The 26,839-nt window shown below is 45.6% G+C and overlaps 1 protein-coding gene across 1 annotated transcript in view; it reads right to left on the reverse strand.

The window, feature by feature from the left end:
• Positions 1–26,839, reverse strand: part of ROR1 (ROR family WNT receptor 1) — a 375,729-nt gene that overhangs the window by 148,105 nt on the left and 200,785 nt on the right. Inside the window, exon 2 of the mRNA XM_087449539.1 lies at positions 11,126–11,197. Coding sequence (XP_087305665.1) covers positions 11,126–11,197 — 72 coding nt within the window. The remainder of the gene's footprint in view (positions 1–11,125; positions 11,198–26,839) is intronic.

Raw genomic sequence — 26,839 nt, forward strand, 5'->3', positions numbered from 1 at the left:
ATTTAAGCATGGGGCCTTGACAGGAACTGCCCTGAAGTAAGATCGCTTGGAACTAACGAGATGATTAGTGAGCTTCTCATGGCCCCACAGGAAATCTTGCCTGGCACAGGAATGCAAAAATTTCCAACCTTGTCTAAGGAGCAGGCTCCCCACACTCCATTGCCTCATAATGATGCCTGTAATGGGTTGCAGAGCTCACTGCCGCTGAAGGCCTTATGCCTCCCTCCGATTGTGGGTCCTTACCCCAAACAACAGTCCTGCCCTGTCTGTGGACTAACTTCTCCTGCAAGGTCGGGAGGGCTGAAATGGAGTTATAGGCAGGTAAGCTCCCAGGAAACAGGACAGAGAAAATGAAGGGCTGACCCCACCTCAGACGGCTATTAGCTGGGCCTCGCCAGGGAGGATGTGAGCATCCTTGGTTCCAGGGTAACAGTCTGTTTTCATACAGGTATGCTTTCATACTTCTCCTTTAAGGCACCTACCATTGCTGCAATTGAATTATTTTTAGCATATGTGTCTCACTGGGATTAATTAACGTCTCTCTCTCTCTCCCACTAATTTGTAGAGTATCTGAGGGCAGGACCGTTCTGTCATGTTCCGTGTTGCATCTTCAGACCCCAGCATAAAGCCTTGTCCATGGTAGGCACTCAATAAACACTTGTTGAGTAAATGAATCTAAGGCATTTTATTACAAATTTCTATCCAGTTGGAAGGCAACATAATATATTGGCCAAGGACACGGGTTTGAATGCATCTCTTTGTGACTTTGGGCAAATTGCTGAAATTGCTTTCATTAGTTTCCTGATGTTGCTGTAACAAATAACTACAAACTTGACGGCTTAAAACAATAGAAATTTATTCTCTCATGGTTCTGGAGGCTGGAAGTCCAAAATCCGGCAGGACCATGCTCCGTCTGGGGCCTCAAAGGGAGAATCCATTCCTGGCCTCTGCCAGTTTCTGGGGGCTACCCCGGCATTCCTGGGCTGGCGGCTGCACACTCTAATCTCTGCCTCCATCTTCACATCACCTTCTCTTCTGTGGGTCTGTAGGAAATCTCCTTCTGCCACTATCTTATAAGGACACCTGTAGGCACTTAGGGCCCACCCAGATAATGCAGGATGATCTCATCTTAAGAGTCTTATTTAATGACATCTGCAAACACTCTTTCCAAATAAGGTAAAGTTCATAGGTTCTGGGGATTAGGACAAGGCCTTATCTCTTTTGGGTCCACCATTCAGCCTATTACATTTCTCTCAGGCTTGGTTTTTTCATCTATAAAATGGACATACTATCCCTTAGAATTATTATGAGGTTCATGGCACATAAAAATTTGTCAATATATGGTAGCTATTAATAGCTGGTATTATTTCACGAGACAGGGAAGTATAATTCCCGATGGCCAAAGAGAAAAAGTGATGGAGCTATGCCAACTCATTCAGACATTTTAAAAAGCATATCAATATCAACATCAATATCAATCTATCTGTATATTTATTTATTCAGGGCTGGGACCTGAGCTCGTCCCTCTTACCCATGTCATTACATTTGCTACTCACAACAACCCTGGGAGACTGTATTTGCCCCCATTTTACAAATGGAAAAAAACAAAAAAAAACTGAATTTCAATTCTCAAGAACCTGAGTTGGCCACAGAGCTTAAATACAAACCAGGAATTCTCGCTCCAAGCCCAGTTCTTTTCTCTATTACCCAAGAAAATTAAGGACAGAAATGGAGAAAGTTCTAAGCATCTGTACTTGGACAAATCACTTGTTAGAATGTTCCGGAAAGAGTTGACCGCAGGGCAGATTAGCCTAGAAGAACTCTAAAATAGGGGTTCTCAAACTTGGTTGCACACTAAAATCACCTGGAGAGCTTTAAAACCCCTCAAATCACAGACTGACTAGAGCAATGAAATCAGAACAGAGGAGTGGGGGGTGGAGGGGTGGAGAACAGCCCCAGGCATTGGGGGGGGGGGGTCTTTCAAACTTCCCAGGTGATTGCAGCAGGGCTGTGGTTAGGACCTGCTGCCCTATCAGTGGTTCTCAAACTCTGGTGGGAAGGAGCGTCACCTGGGAAGCTGGTAAAACTACAGAGGCTCAGGGTCCAGTCTCTTTCAGGTGAGTCTGACCCCCTCCAAGTCTGAGAACAACCACTCCAGAGCATTGTTCCACCCTCTGTTCTGACTTTCCCCACTCACTCATTTATTTATTTACTCAAACACCTACACTAGAGTTGGAGCTGCAGGGATGCATCAGTAAGACATAATTCCTTCTTCTTTTTTTTTTTTGAGGAAGACTGGCCCTGAGCTAACATCTGCTGACAATCGTCCTCTCTTTTCTCCCCAAAGCCCCAGTACACAGTTGTGTATCATAATTGTAGAGTTGTAGCTCTTCTAAATGGGACGCCTCCTCAGCATGGCTTGATGAGCAGTGAGTAGGTCCGTGCCCAGGATCTGAACTGGCGAACCCCAGGCCACTAAAGCAGGATGCATGAACTTAACTGCTATGCCACCGGGCTGGCCCCAAGACATAATTCCTGATCTCAGGAAGTTGACAGCCTGGCAAGCCGTTCTCAAGGCACCCTCCAGGTGCTCTTCCTGGCTGACCCTCCTGCTGGAACGGGATGCGTGAGGGCTTTGCTTGAAATGAAGAAGATACTGAATGAATATTTCTTGGATGAAGGAACAAGAGGGGAGGAGAGGGAGAACATACATGAAAGAAAGCCTCACCCAGCAGTGTGGTGGGGCACAGCCACGTCCCAACATCCCCACGTCCCCCACAGCGTGAGGCACCATTACATATGGGGGAAGGTGCAATCAGGAGATGCTTCTTGGAAGTGGTGAGGTCTGAACCATGTCTTTAAGGACAACAAGAGGTTGGGGAGGGTACTCTCATCAGACCAGACAGCAGCGTTGGCACAGGGTCCTGAAATAGGATGGGGACAATGGGCAGTTTGGTTCTGGAGCACAGCAAGCAGGAGGGGAGCGAGAGCAGCGGAGCTGAGGCCCAGCCAGACGGCAGAGCACAGTGTAGGATCTCGTCTCCCTCCCTCGGCCAGAGGCCTCTAAGTCCACAAGTCCCTGGAGTCTTTGAGCAAGAGTTGACCAAAGCCATAGGCCCAGGACTACCAAGGCTTTCCATCGCTGTGAGCAGGGGCCCAGTCCGCAGTTTCTAGAAGCATCTTGGGGCCAAACTCAAAGCCATTTCTGCAGTGGGTGCACAGGGAGGTTCTCTCAGCGGGCAGGTTTAAGTCCAAACTGAGATGGCAGGGACGAAGCCGGCCTGGGAGAGCCACGAAACGCTTTCTCTGCTGCTTCCTGACTGTTTACGAGTCCAAGATTGTGCCTTGCCTTTGCCAGGAATTACCAAAAATGGTACCAAGGGAGGAAGGAACCTGAGACCCACGACAGGAGGTAAATAAATCTCTATCCAGATTCTAAATGGTAAAAACAGGAGCATAAATGTGTCTAAGCCGGCTCGACTCATCCTCTGTCTCAACCGGGCGGTGGTTGTTGGGGATCGGGAGCCCTGTGCTCCTCACACAGCCAAGGTGGCCATTTGTGGACACCCTGGGGCCTCGCCTCTAAGCTGAAGGCCCCATGGACAGCAGCACACGGAGGAGACGGAGGGCTGAGGAGGGACTGGTGCCGAGCAGGAGCTGGGACGCCTGGCTGGAAAGACCACCGAGCAGTGAGGCCGACCCCCTCCATGCCAGCGCTGGTGCCCAGTGGCAAACCCCTCCCATTGAGCAGGCTTTGAAGGCTAAAGATTGACCATAAAGGGTCGGTTTCCCTCTATTTTATGACAGGATTCCACAGCCCTCGTCTTGGAGGTTCCTTTCCCTAAAGTGAATAGACCTGTCAAGTAAAGAGGATTCACAAGAGTCCTGGAGAGAGCAGCTGGGCTGAAGGGGACCTGGTTCCCACGTCACATGCTTCCGCGCCGGGTTCCAGGCAAAGGGACCAAGAGCACATTGTTAGCGAGGGACAAAGAAGACACGGCAGAGCCAGCAGGAAGCTCCCTGCTTTCCTACAAGAAGGTGTATTTCTCACCGTTTCCAGGCCTAGACTGGATTTACTTTTTTTAATCACTATAAAGGAAAAGGAAACTGATTTCAGATGGTCAGGAAAACCTTATCTGAGAAAATGACCATTGCTAAGAGCTGAGGGAGGGGAAAAGCAAGAGAAAGAGGATTCTGGGTAGAAGGAACAGCATATCAAGATGCCCTTGGTCTGGAAAGAGCCCGACTTGGGGGAGCCTAAAGGAAGCCAGCGTGGCTGGTGCGTGGCCTGAAGGGGAAGACAGGGCAAGGTGGGGTTTAAGGGATGGAGGCAACGCTGGCTCGTGAGGGCCTGTGTGCTCGTACCCAGCTACTGCCCAGAGCCAGATGCCCCACCTTGCTCTGTGGTTCCACTGCTGTCCTCTGTAATCATCATCAAAGTATAATCCCTCTGCGCTTTGCACTTCTCACCTACAAAATTTTCCTCCACAGGAGAGAGATTGTGCTCAATATTGCCTTTCTCTGAGAGGTAACGATCAGATTATAATCAGTAATGATAATCCGTTACACATAAAGTACTTCATATATTTTTAAGCATTATACACAAACACATGATCAGTTTTAGAAAAATTTCTTTTCATCAAAAGTAGTTCCTAGAACTTGAAAGCCGGGATAGATCTGAGAACACCTCCTCATGCTGTGAGGAGGTCACACAGATCAGGAGATGTACCTGTGGTTCCAGCTGTTGTTTCATTAGAGCAGCATCTTTGAATAGGAATATAATGCAAGTGACCCATGTCATTTTAAATTGTTCAGTAGCCACATCGCAGAGGGTCAGGGAAAATTCATTTTAATTATATATTTCACTTAATTCAATGTATGAAAAATTATCGTTTCTACATGTAATCCATATAAACATTATTAATAAGATATGGTACGTGCTGTTTTCATACTACTCCTTTGAAAGCCAGCTTGCGTCTCACACTTACGCTGATCTCATTTTGGACCAGCCATATTTCACGGGTGGCCAGTGGCTCTGGAACTGGACCACGCAGCACTCCAGTCTCACTGGGTAAGGCAGCCAGAACCAGGGTGGATACCTCCCTCTCACAGGGGCCCAGAGCCTAACCGACAGGTCACTGACCTGGTGGTGGACTTGAGCTGGGACTAGCGCCAAGCTTCCTTGTCAAGAGCCCTTTCCCCAAATCATCCCTCCCTCCCCTTGGGAATAAGGAGGGGAGGCAAGAGAACTACCAGAAATGAACACTTGTTGGTGTTGGGGACTGTGATGGGGCTTCCACCTGATGTAACCCTTACAACAACCCTCTGCAGTCACATCACTTCTCCCATTTTCCAGAGGCGAAAAGGAAACTTGAGGTTACAGAGGCTCCAAGTGCTTCTGTCGTTGACGGTGTGGGATGCTATCAGTCCTTTAAAGAAAAGGATGCTATCAGGATTAGGACAATGTCACTTAGGGCCAAAACCTGCTAAACATGGGCTGTCACACCACACGGCTACCCAGGAATTCCACCAGAAGTTCCTCCGCCAGCTACCAGTTTTGAAGATGGAACAGAAGGATGGGTAAGCTCTCAGAGACCCCAGTCCCAGGAGGATGGTTCTCTAGCTTGCCAAGTACCAAGGCTCCTGATGCAGTCCATCCCTACCTTGCCCCTTCACCCACTGCCACTGCTCCAAGTACATACACTTAGGAGCACAAGGAAAGGGCTCAGCTATCCCATTCAGACTAGCTGTGAATCAAGCTCCAAGCTACAGGCCAGTCAGTACCATTTAAATAGACTCTTTATGTGCCAAGGACAGATCAGGTAACAGAGAGAGAGGACAAGAGGAAGCAACCACTCCTGAATCAGAGAACCTGGTCACAGCCCTTGACGGTGACCTTCTCAGGGAAGAGGTGGGCCAAGGAGCCGAGGCCAGCACGTATCTGTCTACCGTGACCATGCGAGCAGCCATCCTATGGCACAAGTGCGACCCACAGGTGTGTTTGTTGGCCGGGAACACAACGTTAGGTGATGGGTCCCAGCACCTCCACAGAGGAAAATAGGAGCTCAGAGTCAGAGGAACTGCAGGGCCCCTGCTCCTAAGAGCCACGCTGTACAATCCCTACTATGTGTAAAGGTTCCAAGCTGGTAGCGGAAGCCAGCTCTCCATTTAAAAAAGCAACCCAGGACAAAAATACCCCCAAATCTAGTCTGTCAGCACAGAGAACTGTTTGCAGTTGGAAGCAGGCCTCACTATTTTTTTTAGTAGGCGCCCTCCCTTTCTGCTACCTACGGGTGCAATTTCCAGTCCTTTCTCCAAAAGAAACATTTGGCTTTCTATAGAGAACCTCTGAGACTTCATGTGACTGAAGATGGAAGAAGGGGAAAGAGGCCCTCATCACAACCCACCCCAAACCCCCCAAGGAAGCTGAGGTTGAGCCCCTGTAGATGCATTTATTTTAGGAGGTACTTGGTTCTGAGCATTTGTTTCAGAAATTACCGCCATGCCCCATCAATAGTAGCTTTCAACAGCTCTTCCCGGGTGGCCTTGTCCCTTTTAAACTTCATTTCCTGTTGGAAAGGATAAACAGGTAACTGTTTAATGCCACTGACTGGACACGTTTCACAGAAAACCAGGACCTGAGTGAGGCTGGGAGCCAGAGTGGGATTGAGGGTGGGACAGAGCCGCTGGGTGAAGAGGAAGGCCTCAAAGCATACCAAGTGGTGGGTGTTATCTTACTGCTTCTCCACGTGAGGGAACTTGCCCCACAGGAGGAGGGATATGAATGCCAGGGAGACAGTGTCATCAGCCGCCATGTTGGATATGCTGGATCCCTGGACTTGGCCTGGAGGACCCATGGGAATCCTGGCACTGCCACTCACCAGTGATGCCTATCTGTCCTACCACCCAGGGTGGTGTGAATTCAAATGATGCATGGAGCACGCTTAGCAAGGGCCTCACACCTAGTAGATATTCACATGCAGCAGATATGAATCGGCACAGGTGGCATTTGAACTCATACAACTTAACATCATGGTTTCTGCTACACCCAGGCACTGTGTTGGGCAGTAAGAGCATGCCAATAGATAAGAGAGCCGGGCAAATTTCAATACAGCGTGGTAAGGATTCTGATCAAGATAGACAAGGGGTGATATGGTACTTCACATATGAAATATTTTGGGATATGGTCAATGGGATTGATGAAAGGATTCATTAATTGTCTATCCTCCCTCTAGAATGCAAGGTCCACCAGAGCAGGAATATCACTTGTCTTACTCAGCACTATGCCCATTGGGAGCACTGTGGGAACAAGGGAGTGAGGGAGGCTTTAAGGTGATGCTGAAGTAAAGAAGTCAGCTAAGTGAGGAATGGGGTTAAGGACAATCCAATCAGAAGACAGGGCACAAACAAAGTCATAGAGACTGGAAGTAGAAGGACAAATCCAGGGAACTGGAGGCAGGTTGTTGAAATAAATGGAGTACAAAGTATGGGTGCAAGGGTAAGACCATGGAGAACCTTGTTCACCAAGCTAAGTGTGGCGCTTGTGTGGGGACACTTAGGTGTGGAAGGCCAGAGTGGGTAGCTGCTGACACGGCCTGATTTACAGGCTCTGAATTCTCCACTCCAATCCTAAAATACACTTTTCTTCCAAGCCTGCCCAAGTACCTACGATGATTTTACTATCAAACCCAAAGTCATAACCATATTAACCAAAAACCACTGTTACTTCTTATTCTCCAATTAGTTGATCAGATTTGCTAGCCAGACCCATTTTCACAACAACCATATGAGGTAGGTACTTTTATTATCTCATCTTACCAATGAGAAGACCAAAGCACAGACGGGTTGAGTGGCTTGCCCAAAGTCAGACAGTCTGAGTCAGTAGAGTCAGGATTCAAACTCAGTCCCCTTGGCTCCAGGTCCATTCTCTCAACCACCATATCATCTCAGATCTATCTTCCAATCACCATTTCTCTCTTCAGCTCAGTGCAGCCACTGTTTAAACCATTGGATGAATTTTTAATTTCTATAATTCTATTTTTCAATTCTAGAATTCTATTTAGTTCTTTTAAAATGTCCACTTTTTTGTCATATTACCCTGTACTTCCTCTATGGTTTCTATTCCCTCTGTCACCGTGAAACATTTGAAACATATCTACTCTCTCCAATTGCTCTATTGTCTTTAGTTTCTAAGATATAAACTTCTCCAGGTGTTTGTCTGCTGACTCTCACTAACAGTGGCTTCTTTCCCCCCTCTCTTGCATGCACTATAATATTTAAAAGTAAACTTAACATCAGCAGGAGTTTGCTGCTGTTGTGGTTTTGATTTTTTTTCATTTTGTTTTTGGTGGGAGAACCACATGCACTGGGATGTTGAGACATCTCTATGATCTGGTTTTAGGTTGTCCCCTGTGAGGGTCTCATAGTTTAATCAATTCCAGACCAAATTTTTACGTTATCTTCGAGGTTTCTGGCTCGGGCACCACACAAGAATAACCCCACCCCATACCCTCGTATAGTGCAGGTTGAGGTTTGATTTCTCACGGGTGACCCCAATGGCCCACAGTGGTTGATAGACTTCCATACCAGATCCCAGCAGAATTTTCCTCCTTTCATGCTCAGGCCAGTCACTCCTCACGGACAGCCTGTGCAGGGGGTTTGTTTCCTACGGCCTCAGCTCTCATCCCCCCGGAATACTGAAACTCCAGCTCCTAACAGCCATACACACTTCCCATATTTTCATAGGACTTTTTGTTTAATTCCTTCTCATGATCATTGCTCTGTCATTGAGCTTGCTCTTCATTTCTGGCAGCTGGGGACTTCTCTTGGCAATGGATTTTTTTTCATTGTATATTTCCACCAGCATCTCTCTGTGATTGGGGGGAATGTCCTTGGATAGCTCCCTCTATCAAACTGACCAGAAGCTTTTGATTATGCCATTAGATATCAGTCTTCCCCTCTAGGCTCTGAGTTCATGGAGGACAGGGACCTTCGTCTGATTCATCTTTCAATTCTGATTCTTCAGACAATGCCCAGACCAGAGCAGGAAGCAATAAAGATTTGATCAATAAACAACGAATAAGTGAATTTATCAGTTTTCTCTTTCTTTCTAAATGGGAATTAAAGACCATACACTAATCATCTTCTAGAGAAAGAATACACCAAGGATCCCTGGAAAGCCACCCATGCTCTCTGGAAGGCCGTGCGGAACAAACAAAGGAATCTGGGGCCTGCCTTAGCCCAGTGTTTTGGCCAGCAGGCTCACTACTCTTGATACTACTTCTGTCTTGAAGGGCAACCGCTGCTAATTACAGTGCTCGTCTGGAGGAAACTCGAAGTCTGGCCAGCCACGTTCCTCACTGGTGGCTCTGCTGCCGATTTAGCACACACTGATCTCCTTCTTTAGTCATAACTGGAACCTGATCGATAACATGCAGTGTGCAATGAGATAATTTTTCTGTTGGCGCCATAAGGAGCTTCTCCATCAAGTTCACACACTTGAAAGCCCCTGGTACAGAGCTCAGCACAGAGTAGGCACAAAGTTAACATTTAGTGTGCTTTATTTCTTCTTTCCCATTAAAAAAGATCCATAAATATTTGTTGAAAATCTACTGCCTCCTAGGCGTTGTGCTTGGTGCTGTAGATGGAGAGGAATAACACGCAGTCCCTTTTTTAATCCTTAATTAGTCAAAGAATGTCTAGATCAAATTTGACAATAAAAAAAATTATCCTGAATGTCCTTTGATTTCAGGTGAAATCTCACCTCATCCTGCCACCCGAAAATGCCTAACGAAGCATAACAAGCCAAAGGACTTCGCCCATGACTGTAAAAAGTTCTTCCTCCTCGGAGAAGATATACAGCTCCCAGTGAACAGATGGGAAGACGGAGAGCTGAGCATAAAAGGCAGTTTTGACAAAGACTTTGGGTTTCTTGTATCACTATAATCCCAGAGCCCAGACTCATGCCTGAACTAAAGCATAAACTCAACACGATCGTTGAATGGGAGTGTTTGCACACACATATATGGATGTGGCCCATCCATACATGGCCCTAGATATGGCGTGCCTCATCATTCCACACATATTTATTGAGGATTTCCTATGAACAAGAGTCTGTGCTAGATTTTGTGATGGTGACAGAAGAAAAAAAAAGAACAAGATAGATAACTACCCACAAAGAATGCCCAGGTTTAAGGCAAGATAGACAGGTATGTAAATCACCGTGATTTAACATAGAACATGCCCAGAGAAGAACAGAGAAAGGCACTTCCTGCTGAGGGTTAGACAAGACTGTGGCTAATGCAGACCTGACGCTCAGACTTGAAGGAGAAGTCATTTGTTGCCCTGGAGAAAGGAGAGGAATGGGTATTGGCAAGGAAGGTAGGACAGTCCAGTCCAGGTGAGGAGAAGAGCTCAGACAACAGCAGAGAGGCTGGAAAGCACAGGATCTGTGAGAAGAAATAGAAACTTGGCTGGAGATGCAGAGAGGGGTGTAAAAGGGACCAAAGAGAAATCAGGCTGGAAAGGTAGGATGAGCCAGTCGCAGGGGCCGAGTGTGTCCTGCTTTACCATACCAGAACAGAGGATCCCCAAGGAGCAGCCAGCTTAGCGTATGGTGGGGCTTAATCAACACGACACAACCTCATGGCAGGAACCTGTTCCCCACGTGCACACAGGAAGCTGCCATCTGTATGCACAGGCAATTACAAACATTCCAGGTGCCCTGCCCTGAACCCTGACAGCACATCAAATACTCACTGTAAGAGGTCACCAGCCAACAGCTCTGATCAATCCTGGCTCAGGCAGAATCAAATCCCCTAAATAAGATCCACTAGATGCAGTGTCAGGAAGGTCAGAAACGACCCCATTTCACATCTTGAAGCATTTTTACCATGTGGAACATTTTAGAGAAGAAGGGAAAGGAAAGAGGAAAAAAACCTCTCCAGAAATAATAGAATTCCAGGTAATTAAATGTTAAATGATCACAAGTAAGCAGGGAATTTATTTTGGCCCCATCTCCTTCTAGTGATATAAAAAGCAGTTGATTTCAAAGGAGGCTGTGCCAGGACTAAAAACGAAGTTTCGCGCCTCCCCTCGAGCCCCCCAGCGTGTCCCCACTGTGTACCTTTGTCGAGCTCACTTGAAACGTTCCACGATGAGGTAGGCACTAACTCAGCAGTGACGGACAACTCCGTTTCTGAAAAGAAAAAGAGGGAGGGGAGAGAGACAAGGGCAATATTAAATATAGTAACTTATGGGCTGTTAGAAGCATTACAGGAGATTTCCGAAGGCCCTCCCTTCTGAGAGAGACCACGCAGCCCACAGCTTGTTAGGTCGGAATGCCTGCTCTGCTGCCAGGCAGAGGCGCCTGCATTATAGGGCTACCCAGAGGTACAACTCGCAGGCCAGACCTGGAGACTTCTTTCTTTAAAACACAGACTTGAAAATTAAAATACAAATATTTCATTAAGGGAATACCAAACCTGCAGAAATGACCAAACATTAAACTCTTCCTTTTCTTGTTAGAAAACCCATCTCAGACTAATACAGTCCAGTAGTCTTCCCATGAAAAATAAGAACATGGCTCCTGCCGTTGATTTCATTCATGTTTGTGAATTGACAGCATTTCTACTAAGAGAGCATTTCTCTATATTGAAACTTTACGTCAAGACAGATGACAGTCATTTGTGATAATTAAACCTAAAAGATAATTTCCAAAACCACCATAAATTAAAGCAAATATGCAAATCAACAATCTATAGGGCATGATACACTATGAAACTGTTCATCTAATACACACAAAAACTGTTTTGGACCAGGCCTGTGGTGTAGTGGTTAAGTTTGGCACCCTCCACTTTGGTGGGCGGGGTTTGCGGGTTCGGATCCCAGGCACAGACCTACACCACTCGTCAGCTATGCTGTGGTGGCATCCCACATACAAAATAGAAGAAGATTGGCACAGATGTTAGCTCAGGGCAAATCTTCCTCAGCAAAACAAGAACAAAAACAAAACTGTTTAATAACGTACTGCAATATACAAATGATGTTTCTGTTGTCGTTTTTGAAAATTTAAGCCATGACACCATCTTACTGGCACATTTTAAAAAGACTGCACTAATCTCCCCTTAGGCCATGTCCACACACACACACACACACACACACACACACTTCCACTGTATTACAGAGCTTTAGTGCTGGGCAGGGTCTGAGAGGCCAGAGGCCAGGTCGTTAGATATATGGCACCATGCAGTCAATTCCCCTGCCTTCCATCTGGTGCAGACATCATTAATCAATTGTGGCCCTTTTTGTCTATTAAACCTGTGCTCTAGGTAGCCACCAGAAATGCATCTGAGTTGGAACACAAGGTGAACTTTAGTAAGTGGAAGAATTGGGATTCAAATCCAGGTCTGCCTACGGCCCACACACCACCTAGCAGCCCTCGCTGCCTAGAACTCAAGCCTCTGAAACGTGACTTGCTTGTCACCTCACCTCTCTCTGGCTTCACCTGTTCACCTGGATAAGCACACTTTCTACATTTCCTTATTTACTGATGACACTGTCTGGCACACGGCCATAGGAGCCACACACCATCGTCAGGGAGCCTTGCCGAGGACAGGACGTTTACCCACTGAGACCTTGCAGAGGCCTACTTCTAGCTTGTCTGCTGGGTCTCCGATCGACCTGCCGCACACGGCAGAGACGAAAGTTGCTTGGTTTGTGCCAAGCTCTGTGGTGGGCCTCTTTCCCTGTCCTAGAAGCGGGTGGGAAAGAAAGCAGACCAACCACACATACCCTCCCCACCCCAAATAGCCCCAGTCACCTTCTACACCCTGAACCCAAAACAGCATCGATTCTTTCAAGGGGAACTGAAGTCAGACGAGCAGTATGGCAGGGATCCTACAACACACAAAATTCCAAAATATGAAACCAAAAAAAAATTTACCCAAGTAGGAAAAATGGTGAACCCAAAACCGCAGCAGAAGGCAGTGCCTCTGTTATCAACTCCTTGTTCTGGAATGGGTATTTCACGCAGGTGACTTCTCCAGAAGAGCTTATTTTCTACATCTCGGGCCCCTCCAGATAAGACTCCAACTGCAACTCGGCTCTGAGCCCCACGCTGCTGCCACCCACTGTGGCTCCTTGAATAATGGTCCGTTGTTTGCAGTATTAGGGACTACTGTGGCTCGCCTTATAAAAAGGCCCACGGAGCACTCCAACACCCAGACCTCAGGGAGCTTGGGAATGGCAGCATGGTGGCCACAGCGGCATTTCAGGCATGGCGGCCAGGCTGGGGAGGCGGGGGATTAAGGTGGATCCTGACAGCATTTACATTCAATATTTTCATAGCTTCATCTTACTGCTGCTCACAGTTAGACTGCCAGAAATATAGGTTTCATTTTACAGTATTAATTTTATAGAAAGTTAGCTCTATGTCACTTGGTTTTTCTAACCTGAGTTTGAATTGCTGATTGAGTATAATTTGGGACCAGCGACAAATGAATAGGTCCTTGGCACTGCTAACAGTGGAACTGCTCCCCACGTGTCCCCAGACACTAATTACCACTCGGCTCTCAGGCTACAGCAAAGACAATTTCAACTCACGAGCCATTAAGTGACTGATGATTCTGAGGAATTTTGTTCTCAGACTCAAGATCTATTCCTGCAGATGACCACATGTTCAGCTTCTCAGATAAAACGATAATAAAAACAGATAAAATATTTTAAAATATGAATAACCTCCCTGAAAAGTATTATCTTCCAAGGCCACATTTTTTAAGAGAAAGGGTGATAATTTTATGTGAAAAGTTTAATATTAGTAACACTCCCTCAAAAAATGATGTTTCATAAGCTTTTTTTTTTTCCCTGAAAGGAAGGCTGAACTTAAGTGAGAAACCTGAGCTCATCTCAACTTGAGCTCCATTGACTGCGGGTCAGCAGCGGCTTTAGAGAGACACGACCTCCAGCTCTGACCCTGTGGGATCTCCACCGACAGATTTCACTCCTCTCCCATCCTCCTCATCACGCCAAAGGTGAGATATTTCCAAGTATATTTAATTCCAGACTAGCAACCTCTCTTTGCATAAAATTATTGTGGTAATAGCACACTAATATGTGCCAATTAGAAGATAGTAGAATATTTAATGGAAATACACACCTAGATTAAAATACTAATTTCTGCCACCTACCTAATTTTGGGGTCATGAGTAAGTTACTTAACATCTTTTGACCTTTATTTTCTCATCTGTAAAATGGGGACAATAAAAGCCATCTCACAGGACTGTGGTAAGGATTAAACTAGATACTGGACCAAAAGGGTCTTGCACGGTGCCTGGCATAGAGTGGACCCTCGAGACCTTTCGTGCCTTCCCCTCTGCCCCGTAGGGCAGACAGCAGCCATCGTCGACGTGGACACACTCCGGTGAGCTGCAAGGTCACTGCCTGGGTTTGAAACAACGCCTTCGCCACGCCTTCGAAAGACTCTAGATTCTGCATGCCTTACTAATCCAGGCCGATCTTTTCATTTTGTGAGGTTTTCCTGAATTGGTCACCAGTTCTCTAAGAACATAAGTGTTTTTATGTGTTCTTAGCCAACTGAGGCAAATCAAGCATGTTTTAGAAAACCCCAGCCCTTATCTTTCCCGACCTCTGCAGGAGGGCAAACCATTCTTCTCCCGATTTGATCAATAGGAGCTATTATCTTAGCAGCTTCACTGATGATTGACTTTTTGGCACTGATTCTGAAAACCATAAGGTTTTGGTATTTAAGCCCGAACAGTGGGAGCGTTATTTGGAGAGAAGGAAAAAAAAATAAGCCTTGAATCCTCCTCGTTGATAAAAGCCTGTGCTCTCTGAAAGGATTCCTGGTTCATCTCAGCAGTTGGCAGGTAGAGACCCAACGTTCACAGGATGTGGACGCTCTTCCAAGAAGCAACCAGCCATGCCACATCCTGTATCCCGATCCAGTGACACTTGAGGCTACACAGGCACAGACCAGAATACTCACGAGACTAGTGGCCAGCCTAGTGGTCACAGGCCACGTGTGAGGGAACAAGGGGCTGCCCCAGCGCCTTTCGTGACCAGAGTCACTGAGTCCGAGAATGTTGTATCTAGGTGGGCCGTAGAGCCCAGGACTTATTTATCAAACTGTGTTCTTTGGATCCATAGGATTTCGTGGGGGTATCCTTGTAGGGGGGCATTGGAGGATTTGGGGGTATCTCTGTAGGGGGCCACTGGAGCATGTGGGGGTCTGGAGGACAAGAGCACAAGGCTCTAGACCCTCGTTCAACAGGAACAACTCCACATTTCCCTGTTTTACATATTCAGGTGATGTGGAAAAGTCTTTAAATAAACATTCTTGAAGCCTCTTATGTGGTCCAATCTCCTCATCTTACAGATGAAGAAAGTGAGGCCCACAGCAGTCAGGACACTTGGCCAAAGTCACAGAAATTCTAAGAGGGAGCCAAGCCCTAGGAACAGCTTAGAAGGAAACGCATGCTGCCTCCTCCCCGAGCTCCTTTTTCGTCCGTTTGTGCCCCTAAGATGTGATATGTACCCTTAGAGGCTGAGTCAGAGAGACACATAGGGAACTTCCAAACAGCCAGGGTCAGGCACACACAAGTAGCACACTTTCTTCTGTGGTGAAAGAAGGCTCCTGTTCGTGATCATTTTGGGGCGGGGGGCGGGGGGGGGGCGTGCTGATGGCTCGAGTTCTCTGTGTGCAGTGGCATTTAGACATATCTGGGGACGCTCTCAGCCTTGGTCCCCTCCTATCGCCAGTGCCCCAGTGGAAGAGAAGCCCACAGCCAGGTAAGCCACCTTCGCCGACGGCACCTGTTGGGGAAAGTACCAGTCTGCTCTCCTTGGAGGGGCAGGCGGACCACCTTCCCCAACAGCACAAGCGGCAGGCAGCCTGGGCGCTGCTCCGGGCCTGGGTTCACAATCACCCCACACCCAGGGTCCTGCAGGAGGGGCCCCTCCACTCTGGGGCCTCAGCTTACTTCCTGAGGAGAGAGGGAAGTTAGAGCCTCCCTCACCCTGTGAGCGACAGTCAGGAGTGGGGAATTTCTGTGCTCAGCGTCCACCAGGACCTCATCATCCTCAGTGACCTCCACTCTGGACACCTGATGTACTCTTTGAATGAAGTGACCAGTACAGTCACAGAGACGGAAGAGGGCACAATCCTGCAACCTTAACGGCTACTCAGCCACGCACTACAGGACCTATACTGCTCCATGAAACCGTGTTTTTAAATAAAACCTGTAGTGACTTTGTTACTGTGCACAGTTACAGTGCACGTGGTGAAGCCATTAATTTGTTGAAGAAAAGTTTTAAATACACCAAAATTTGTGGTGTTATTCACATTTTTATACAGAGGGAATTGCAAAACAAAACAAAAAAGCTGTCCTGGTGTTCTCCGTGTCTGAGAGGCTCTGCTGGTGCTCAGAGCTCTCCTCAACAATTCTGTGAGGCAGGCACCACGACTAGCTCCGTTTTAAGGCTGAAGAACCTGAGGCAGAGGTATTCAGGCACTGTGTACTCAGCTTGTTGGGGTAGGGGTGGGAATTACGACCAAACCCAGACAGTCTGACGGCAGAGCCCGAGTGTCTCCAAGGGGAGCCAAACGGAGGACGGGGCTCACTTGCTCCCCTGCTTGAGCCCCCTTCAGCCCCCGAGGACCCCCGGGACCTCTAAACTCTGCAGAACGTAGTTTGAGAACCAGCACCAGAGGCCACCTCCTCCCCCACCAATGCTTGGTTTCCTAATTCTAAAACGCAAAAGGGTTAGTGGGGGACACAAAGGGAAGAGAGGAAGTACTTCTTGAATCACACTTAAATGCCTTTTTTTTCCTTTGGAAACATTTCCTTCTTTAAATCTGTTGAATTGCCTATCACAAATCACACGTGGTTCCTTTATTTAAAGGAATTATGCTACACAATGTACCACAATGACACAGAGTGTCGCAAAGTGAATAAAAATAGGCTTGGAAACTGTCTTAGCTTAAAACTATCGTACTTGGGCTCTCTTCCATGGAACTCAAGAGAGTCACTCACTCACTCACTCATTCATTCAATACACATGTGTACTAGCACTTTCTATGTATAAGAACTGGGATGAAAAAGCTTGCCCTGGTCCCTGACATTTCTCAAGAACGTGCAGTCTAGTGGGAGAGGAGCACAGGAACATAACTGTGAAAGTATGACTGGGCAACACCAGAAACTGACAGAAATGGCCTCCTTACCCCACAAGTCATTCTTCCCACCATACCCCAACCAGGCTGCAAACACCAAGAGAGCTGAATAAAATATCCCAACAAAAAACAGAATGCATAGCTGAGACTGAAAGAGAAGGACATTCTCAGGTGCCTAAAAGAAAGAGAACAGAAGAGGAGCTGATGTGGAAGGTGCTTATAAACACAGTCCCTCTGGGCTGGGGCTGCAGTTTCAAAGCTCATTTGAAAACCAACGACATGGCCAGAGGGAGATCTGAGTTCTTGCCTAAAGCCTTTACTAGAGCCTGGGAGAGCTGCCCCATCCGTGGGAAGAGACTGGAAACACCTTCCCCAATGGCCCAGAGAAGCTGCTAGGACTCTTGCAGTCCACCCAGGACTTGGGGGTCGGGGAGGGAACGTCTCCACGAGGAATGAAAGGCATGTGTAAAGACCAGGGAGGTCCAATGTACCCTTCATGCAGTTTCTCCATGGTTACAGCTTATAGAATCATGGTACAACATCAGAAAACCAGGAATTTGACATTGTTACAATGTGTGCGTACAGTTCCATGTCATTTCATCACATGTGTAGTCATAGAACCACCACCGTAACGGAGATGAAGAACTATGTCATCACCACAAAGATCTCCCTCATGCTGCCCCTTTAGTCACACCCTTCCCCCTCCTGCCAACCATTCCTAACCCCGGGCAACCACTAATCTGTTCCCCATCTCTATAATTTTGTTGTTTCAAGAATGTTATACAGGGGCCGGCCCAGTGGTGCAAGTGGTTAAGTGCGCGCGCTCCGCTGCAGCGGCCCAGGGTTCGCCGGTTCGGATCCCGGGCTGGCACTGACGCACCACTTGTCAAGCCATGCTGTGGCAGCGTCCCATATAAAGTGGAGGAAGATGGGCATGGATGTTGGCCCAGGGCCAGTCTTCCTCAGCAAAAAGAGCAGGATTGGCAGATGTTAGCTCAGTGCTGATCTCCCCACAAAAAAAAAAAGAATGTTATACAAACAGACTCACACAGTGCCCTTGAGATCCACCCGATGTGTTATGTGCACCAATGGCTTGTTCCTTTTTACTGCTGAGTAGTATTCTATAGTATGGACATACCATACCTGGTTTACCATTCACCTCAGACATTTGGTTGTTTCCATTTTCTGTCTATTAAAAATAAAACTGTTATAAACCCACTCACAGCCTTTTGTGCTAACTTCTTTACTTCAGTAAGAAGGAAGCTGAGTATAGAAGGAAGGAGTTGTATGCAAGAAGTAATAATAAGCAAATAAATTGGAAAATATGTTGAAAATGTGAAATAAGCCTTGACTCTAAACATAAACATGTAATAAGAGGTACAACAGAGGTAACCAGAGGGTCCCAAGGCAGCACTGAGGGACAGTACATCCTCCAGTTTGGGGAGGGGAACCCCAAAGGATTAGGGAGTAGGAAAGATTGTACTCATCTGAGAGGAGGCCCCTTGGCACGTGAAGGGAAGTGCAAATCACTCATCAATGCTCATACTCAATTGCACAGTAACAACTTTTTCCAAGAGGTAAACAGACAATAATTTCAAAATACAGGGGCTTCTATTTTTTTTCATTTTTTCCTTAAAGACCAAAAGGACACATCTCAGCTAGTTAGCGAGGAGGCAGGATCTTCTTAGGGCCAGTGCAAAGTCCTGAGAGAACTTTCAAAATGTCTCAAATCTTGGTCTTCCCAAGGAGACGTTCAAAGGAATGGACCCAAAGGCAGCACCCTCTCATTCACCCATGGTGCCCCCAGACCCAATGGATGCTTAGTGCAGCAAAAGACGTGGTTTATTTCTGGCTTCAGAACAAGTTGGCAAAGACAGAGCAAAGAGAAGAGGGAAGCGTGCTGACCAATGCTTCACTCAGAAACCGGTCTTATCTCCCTTCAGAGGCTTCCTGTCACTTCCTTTGGGACACTGCAGACACCTCCGATTTCCAATGACATCAACAAACCTCACTCTTGTCTTCTGGTTTCCACTTGACTGCTCTTCTTTATAGGCTTTTCCCCTCAAAAGCACCTCCTGGCAGTTTTTCCTTCTTACTCATCCTGCTGTGTAATGTCTTTGTCTTCTGGGGTTTGCCATTTAGTTTCCCCCTCTGTATGGCCCACCACACTTTCATTTCATATTCTAGAATACATTTTATAATGAAAGTCTATTACGTTGTAATTGTCTCCAGTCAATTCAAAGTCCCCTGTCACTCAAACGAAACAAGAGACCCAAGAAAGATGCTCTCCAAGCTGCAATTCCATGACAGCCTGGGAGTTTATTCTTGACTCTCGCCAAACAAATAGAGTCTTGGTTAAGTCCTATACACAATGCGAATGAAGTTAGGCTGTGCTGGGTGTTCCCTAAAGCCATAGAGTGTTAGCATACAATTTGGAAAACTAGACGGTCACAAAGGATTTCTTTAAAAACGCCTCACTTTCAGCTGGAGTTAAATGTTGTTATGCTCATTCATTTGTTCACTGATTCATCCCTCCATCCTTCCATTCAACAAATATTTATTGGGCACCTGCTCTGTTCTAGCTAAGTGCTAGGTAGGTGCTGGGATGTAACGGTGAACAAAATGAAGACCGGCCCTTACCTCATGGAGCTCATGCGTGGTAGGGATGCAGAGAAGTAAACAGACAACTAAAACAGAGTATGATGAATGCTGGGTACGGGGTGCAGGTGGGGTGGGGGTAAAGGCACCTAGCACAGTCTTGGAGGATCCTCTCCTGACCACAGGTTTGGGTGTCAAAACTTCTGTGGTTTATGGAGAGCCAGGTGTTTAGAGCCAGCCAAGAAGCCTGGATAATCTAAGCTCCTCCTTTGAATAAAACAAGATTATTTCTGCAAAAAGTGAACACAGAGCTGAGAACTCTACAGTGGGTATGTCTTCACCTGCCATGATCACACACCTGCCCCGGCCGGCAGAACCCGGCTCTAACGGGAGTCTTCTGCTGGAAACAGAGAACCCCTCTCCAGGGTTAGCGGTCTGGATCTAGCCCTGGACACTTGCTAAAGCGAGTCTTCTGCCAGGCCTGGGTCTCCCGTGCTTTCCTCTCCTTAGCAACATAAACATCTGCTGGGATGGAGGGCCAGTCTAACCTAAGAGGTTCTAGATTTCCACTTCCTTTTACCTCTCAAATTCACACTTGGCTCTGCAAAGACAGAAAATAACTGTCCATTCAACATGGTCCTAGGCACAGGTTAAATGGCTCCTGCTCCTGCCAGACCAAGGAGGAAATAGAATATACAAAACAGAACATTCAATGCACGAATTTCATCTGCTTGAAACAGTGTAACGCTGACATCAATAAAATCTTTCTCATGTTTGAACCTCACAAAGGATACTTCTGTTTTAAGCTATGTTTAAATCACGGCAAAACAACCACACAGTTCAACAGGAAAATAGAATAAAATCTTCTAATTCAGTGATATTCAGTTTTTTACAGAAAAGACAAAAAAACTGGAATTACTTTAATTTTCTACTTTACAACTTGCACTAATTCTACGGTCCATGTGTCCTTTGGTCATCAGTGAGTAAGTGCTCTTCCTTTCGTTCTGATTAGACAGTAAACTCCTCGAGGGCAGAGCTCACGTCTCCGCTTCCTTTGTGTCCTGCCTAGTTTCTACATGAGCCTGGAACGGGCTAGTGTAGCAGAGGGATGAACGGTGTCGTGCTGACTTTAGGGTCAGACATGTTCAGTTCCCAGCTCTGTCACAGACCAGCTTATGACCTTGCGCAACTTGCTCCACAATCTAAACCTCAGTTTCTCATTCATAAAATGGGCATAATAGTAACGACCTTGCAGGACTGTGATGAGGATTAACTAGGAAAATGTTCAGAGACGAGTTCAGCGCCCTGCAAATTGTAAGCCATCAGCAAAGCAGCAGCTAGCACTATTCCATAAAGATTTTTTTACTTACCATAGATACAGCTTGAAGGGATTTTAATGCAGTGATTCCCGAACCCAGCTGGGGAGCACATTAAACAAACACAGATTCTTGGACCCCTATCCCTAAACTACTCACTCTCCCCAAGCGAGTCTTACATAACCAGCTGAGCACCGGTCCTCTACAAACCACCCGTTTAGGAAAACTCAAATGATGATATGCCTGCAGAAAAATGAAAAACACGAAAAGGTTTAAACGCACTGGGAAGTTTAATGTAATTTAAGAATCTAGGGGAAAGGGAGTTGGCAGACTAAAACTTAACTCTTGTTTTTGTCATAAAATTCCGAAGTGGTCAGCAACCTCAATAGTGAGACAGCTCAATGAATATGAACCAAGAACAAAATTGGTAGTTCTTGAGCGTCTTTCAGAGGCAAGTATTTATGTTTAACTTGAAGGTTCTCTTAATTGGTTGACCAACGATTTAGCCAATTAGACTTTTAGGAGGAAATTGTCATCCTGTAAAGAGCAGGGCAGTGTTGTCTCAACCAGTATCTATGTTTTATGGGCTCTCAATGGCTGGGAATGTCATGTTTATGGAGCTCTCCACCAAACCGGCAAATTGGGCACACTCTAAAACCGTGCCATCATCCTGCTCTAGGCACGGAAGGAGAGAGAAACAAAACCCTTTTCAGCTTTGATTCTCGGCCACTTAGAGCATTTACAAAGGGAAGCCCACTCTGGACACAGTTGAAAAAGCTATTAAGATTCCAAGCACCTTACAGTAACACAAGTACCTTGTACTTAGGTAGCACTTTTCCTTTCAAGAAAGTCTGTACACAGAACAGACATTAGCTCATGACTCCACATGTGAAGGATCAGGCCCGAGATAATCATAGCCTGGTTGGAGCTGAAGAAACCCAGACTTGGCCAGAGAACTTGCCTGAGGTCCCCGGCATGTCATCACGGACGGGAGAATGGAACCACCGTCTCCCCCACCTCAACCCAGCCCCGAGCAGCCTCTCTCTTACAGGCTGGTGAAGCCTCTTCCCCAGTTTTAAGGTGTGTTTTTTCCTAATCCCCTCTAGGATGCAGTTAATTCAATCGTTTCAAAGTTCCAGAGAGTGAGGAGTAAAAATTTTAAAAACAAAGATTTTCATAAAAAAAGTCGCTTGAAAGCATAATTTGTACCTTCTGGCTGTCCCTGGAAACCAAGTGTTGAAGTTAATGGGATTGAGGGACTCCTGGATTAGTGGAAATTATTTTAATCAGAGAGGTAAATTTGGGAGGATTACTATTATCCTGCATGATAGTGAGATGATTTTGCTCCAGCCCTATTAGCCCAGGCGCGTAGGATCTGGATGACTGCAATTGTCAAATACTTAATTTGCCTCAAATTGCTCCAGTTTAAAACGCTTTGCCCGTCTGGACAGGGTTTCCTGTACCATGTCATTATTGATAGCCTGGGGAGATCAATAATTAAAATTAAATAGAGGGAAACATTAAGCAGAGCGTAATTTGGGACCAGAATCCCTTCCCAGAGCCTCTTAGTTTCATCTCTCCCTCTTCTGAGATCCATAAAGTTTGATCTGTTCCTCTCTTAAAACACTTTACACTTTGTAAGGTGACCTACAATTGCTTGAGTGTACTTCTTTACTAAGATTTTGTGCTTCTCAAGGCTAGGGATGAGGTCTTCCTTACCTCTGCATTACTCACAGCATCAATTGTTGCATGCATAGAGTAGGCCTTCAACAAATGTTTCCCAAATGTGTGGGTGATACAATAGCTGCACTCTCCATATATTATCCCATTTATTCGTATAAAGTAGTGGGGTAGCTTGCAAAATGGCCACAATTCATTCCCCCCCATACCCACACCTTTTTGCAGCTCTTCCCAAGAAGAGCTGGAGTCTACTTCCCCACTTTGAATCTGGGCTGGCCTCTGTGACTTGCTTTGCCTAAGAGAATGCACCGAGATCAACTCGGCCAGTCTAGACCAAAGAACCACCTGCCGACACACTGACTCAATAAAGCCTTGCTGGTTTTGGTCACTAAGTTTTGGGGTTGTTTGTTATATAGTATTATTTGTAGGTAACAGATACCCATTTACAGATGAGAACACTAAGGCTTACAGAGGTTAGGAACTACCCTAAAGCCGTAAAGTGAAAAAGCCAGGATTCGAATCCAATCTTTCTGATTCCAAAGCTCACAGTTTTTCCACTAAATAAACTGACGAAATTTCAAATATTCTTGTGCATTCAGAAATAAGTTTGAGAAACTAAAGGCAAGAGACAAATGGGGGAGGAGCTTCCTTTTGTTACTGTGAAGCAGGATGGAGACCCACCTACCAGAGTGAGCCACACTGGTCCACAGGATCGTGTGTTGGTAGCTCATTTGACCAGATTTAAGAGATGCAAAAGCACACAGGATCTTTTTCACACAATGATCTGGAAGGAGTGATATTCCTGCATCCATAAACACAGAGCTCAACTACCAGCAACCGCTGTTCGAAGTTGGCAATTTGGTCACTCCCTCGTGCAATGTACTTTTCACTCATTCTCTTACCAGAAGGAAAACTAATTTTGCATGTAGTTTATTTTGTGACTATTCTCTTCCACCATCAATCTGCCAAGACTGTTTTCAAGCCTGATGGGAACATCTCGAGTTGGCTCGCGGGTGTCGGTATCTGCACCTGAAATGTAGTTCTACCTGCAGCAGTTAAGAAGCCTCGGTATTTGTGGCTGCAGGCATAGGAACTTTTCACAACAATGCAAGACCATGCTTTGGATTCACCAAAGAGCCCCTCTTTGAAAAGGGAGGGCTATTCCTCCTCCCGGGCTGTCAGACGGCAGCATTTCAGGAGGCTCTGCTTGTCGACTGCAGCAAACAGGAACCACCAACGCTACCGCGCACAGGATGGATGGGGCAGCCTGCTCGCTCATGTGTCACCTGCCACGATGGGCTACTTGATCTCCACTGATAAGAGAATGTCCTTAATAGCTGCTCTGCTCTGCTCAGAGAAGGTGTACACCTTCCCCATTTGGAATGTGGGCATCCATTTCCAGTCAGGGACGACCAAGGTATATGGGGGAATATATACGCTGGTGGAACAATCACTGGTTGTTATGTTATATATGTTATATCGCTATGAGAGTAATAAGTAACCCGATGGGTTCTGTTTCACGCCTCTCTCCGAGTGTGCAGTCGAGGGCCCATGCTGTGACGTCATCCACTAGAAGGCCTCCCTCTTCTGCAGGCCTTCCCCACAAGCCTTCAAGGTCCCCATCAAGCAAGTGTATACTCAGCAAGTGGGAGAAATTTATTTAGCAATCTTGGAGTGGAAAGAGCTTTTCAAAGTTTGACACAAAATCTAAAAGCCATAAAAAGAAAGATGATAAATCTGATTGTATTAAAAATATTCTACAAGGGAAAAAGCAAAAATAATATCAAAAGACAAATGAGAAACTGGGAAGAAAAACTTAGCACAACTCAAAAGGCAAAGGGCTAGCTGCCATACTGTAGGCAGCGAAAGCTCCTACAGAGAAGAAAGAAAAATCCAAGAATGCAATAGATGAGTAGGCAAAGGAAATGAATAAGATAATTTACAGATAAAGAAATATATGTCATTCTTAAACATATGAAAACATAAGCTGACTGATAATATAAGAAATGTAAATTGTCAAAGACATGTCATTTTCCCTCAATCAAATTAGAAATTAAAAAAGAGCTTGATAATTCACTATATTGAAAGGGATATGAGGAAAGAGGGATCCACATATTGGTAGGAATATAAATTGGTACAACTTGGCAACATCTATGAAAATTTTAAATGCAAATACCCTGTAAACCGCAATTCCATTTCTAGGAATTTATCTTACAGATGTCCTCAAATATGTATGAAATGATATTTATACAAGATTTTCAATGCAGTATTGCTGACAACAGAAAAAGACTGGAAATAACGTACTTGTCTAGCAACAGAGGGACTGGTTAAATTAATAACAAGCTACTCAAAATTTACAATGGAACACAATGCAACTGTCATAAAGAATAAAGAAGCTCTGTATGTACTGATTTGGAAAAAAATCACCAAAATGTATCCTTAGGTTATAAAAAAAAAAAAAAAAGCGAAGTACTGATCATGTATATAGAAGATATCATTTATATAAAAAGAAAAAAATGCTGTGTGTTCTTATATTTATGGGTATGTATAATACATTATATATATGTATATGCATGCGTATACTGTATATACGTATAAATATATATTCTTATTTATATATATGTATATGTATAAATAGCTATAAAGGGATACACAAAAACTGGGAAGTGTCTACATCTGAGGAGGGGAACTAGGGGGCTGCAAGTTAGGGGTGAGAAGGAGACTTACTTTTTACTATATATCCTTTTGTACTTTAAAATTTTTATATTATGTGCAAAATGGGAGAGTTAAAAAAAAAGAGTTCTCAATGATTCCTCCTTCATGTGAGTGTTTCTCTCGAGGTGCCCAGCGTGTTATGGGACCCCAGAGGAAGAGCCCGGCATCAGAGTGGGGGAAGAGTAACAGAAAGGATCATCAATTGCTAAGGAATGTTGACCTTGAGCTGAGTCTTCAAGGACAAGCAGACATTAGCTAAGCAGACAAAAGGCTCTTCTGTCCCAGGGAGCTGAGCAAATTTGGGGGACTACAAACAGTTCATTATACACATTGCTGCTCATTCATTTCTGCTTTCTTTGAGTCTTTATCTTTATATCCTCCACCGCCAGGCACATATGAGTACCTCCTATTTGCTGAATCTCATTGACAGGCGGGCAAGGACACTGGTCAGGAGATGCAGGACCTGCCCTAATAAGGCTGTGATGGCATCGGGCAGGAGGAGGAGGCAGTGTGGGAGGAGGACCTTGGCTAAGTCCACAGGAACTAGCAGAACAGCCGTCCTGGTAACATTTCATGGAGCAAGGATAGTTTGCAAAGCACTTTTATACATGTTTTCACAAACATTTATTGAAGTGTTACTATCCCCATTTTAGCTGTGACAAAACCAAGCATTAGAGAGTGATGTGGCAAAAGTCACTGCTAAAAAGGGACCAATGAAGACTTGAACCCATGGTTCTGTCCCTTTCTCCACAGTGGTCTCTGTTGAAACCAGCACTAAGCAAATCTTTTTACTAGGATGTATGTATACATGTCAGCTCTTTAAACACAAATACCCTGAGCAGAAGTCTGCATGACATGATCAACCTACTACATGGATGTTGGTTCCATTCTCTGGCATTTAATGTATCACCTGGTACTTACATTATAAACTCTGTTTGACATCTACAAGGGTTGTGTTTTTTTAAATGTTCACAAAACAGAAAAATGTATCAAAAAGGGGCTGGCCTGGTGGCAAAGTGGTTAAGTTCATGTGCTCCGCTTCGGCAGCTCCAGGTTCGTGGATTTGGATCCTGGGCGTGGACCAACACACCACTCAGCAAGCCATGCTGTGGCGGCGACCCACATACAAAATAGAGGAGGATTGGTATGGATGTTAGCTCAGCACAATCTTCCTCAAGCAAAAAGAGGAAGATTGGCAACAGATGTTAACTCAGGGCCAATCTTCCTCACCAAACAAAAAAAAATAGGTATCAAAAGAAATTCTCCCCAAAAGTTAGAATGTTAAAATATAAGGCCAGGGAATTTTGGTCACACTGGACAGACATCACTACTTACGTCCTCC

The sequence above is a fragment of the Ceratotherium simum genome, chromosome 2, assembly GCF_057802395.1.
Source record: "Ceratotherium simum simum isolate JZ-2026a chromosome 2, ASM5780239v1, whole genome shotgun sequence".
Taxonomy (NCBI): domain Eukaryota; kingdom Metazoa; phylum Chordata; class Mammalia; order Perissodactyla; family Rhinocerotidae; genus Ceratotherium; species Ceratotherium simum.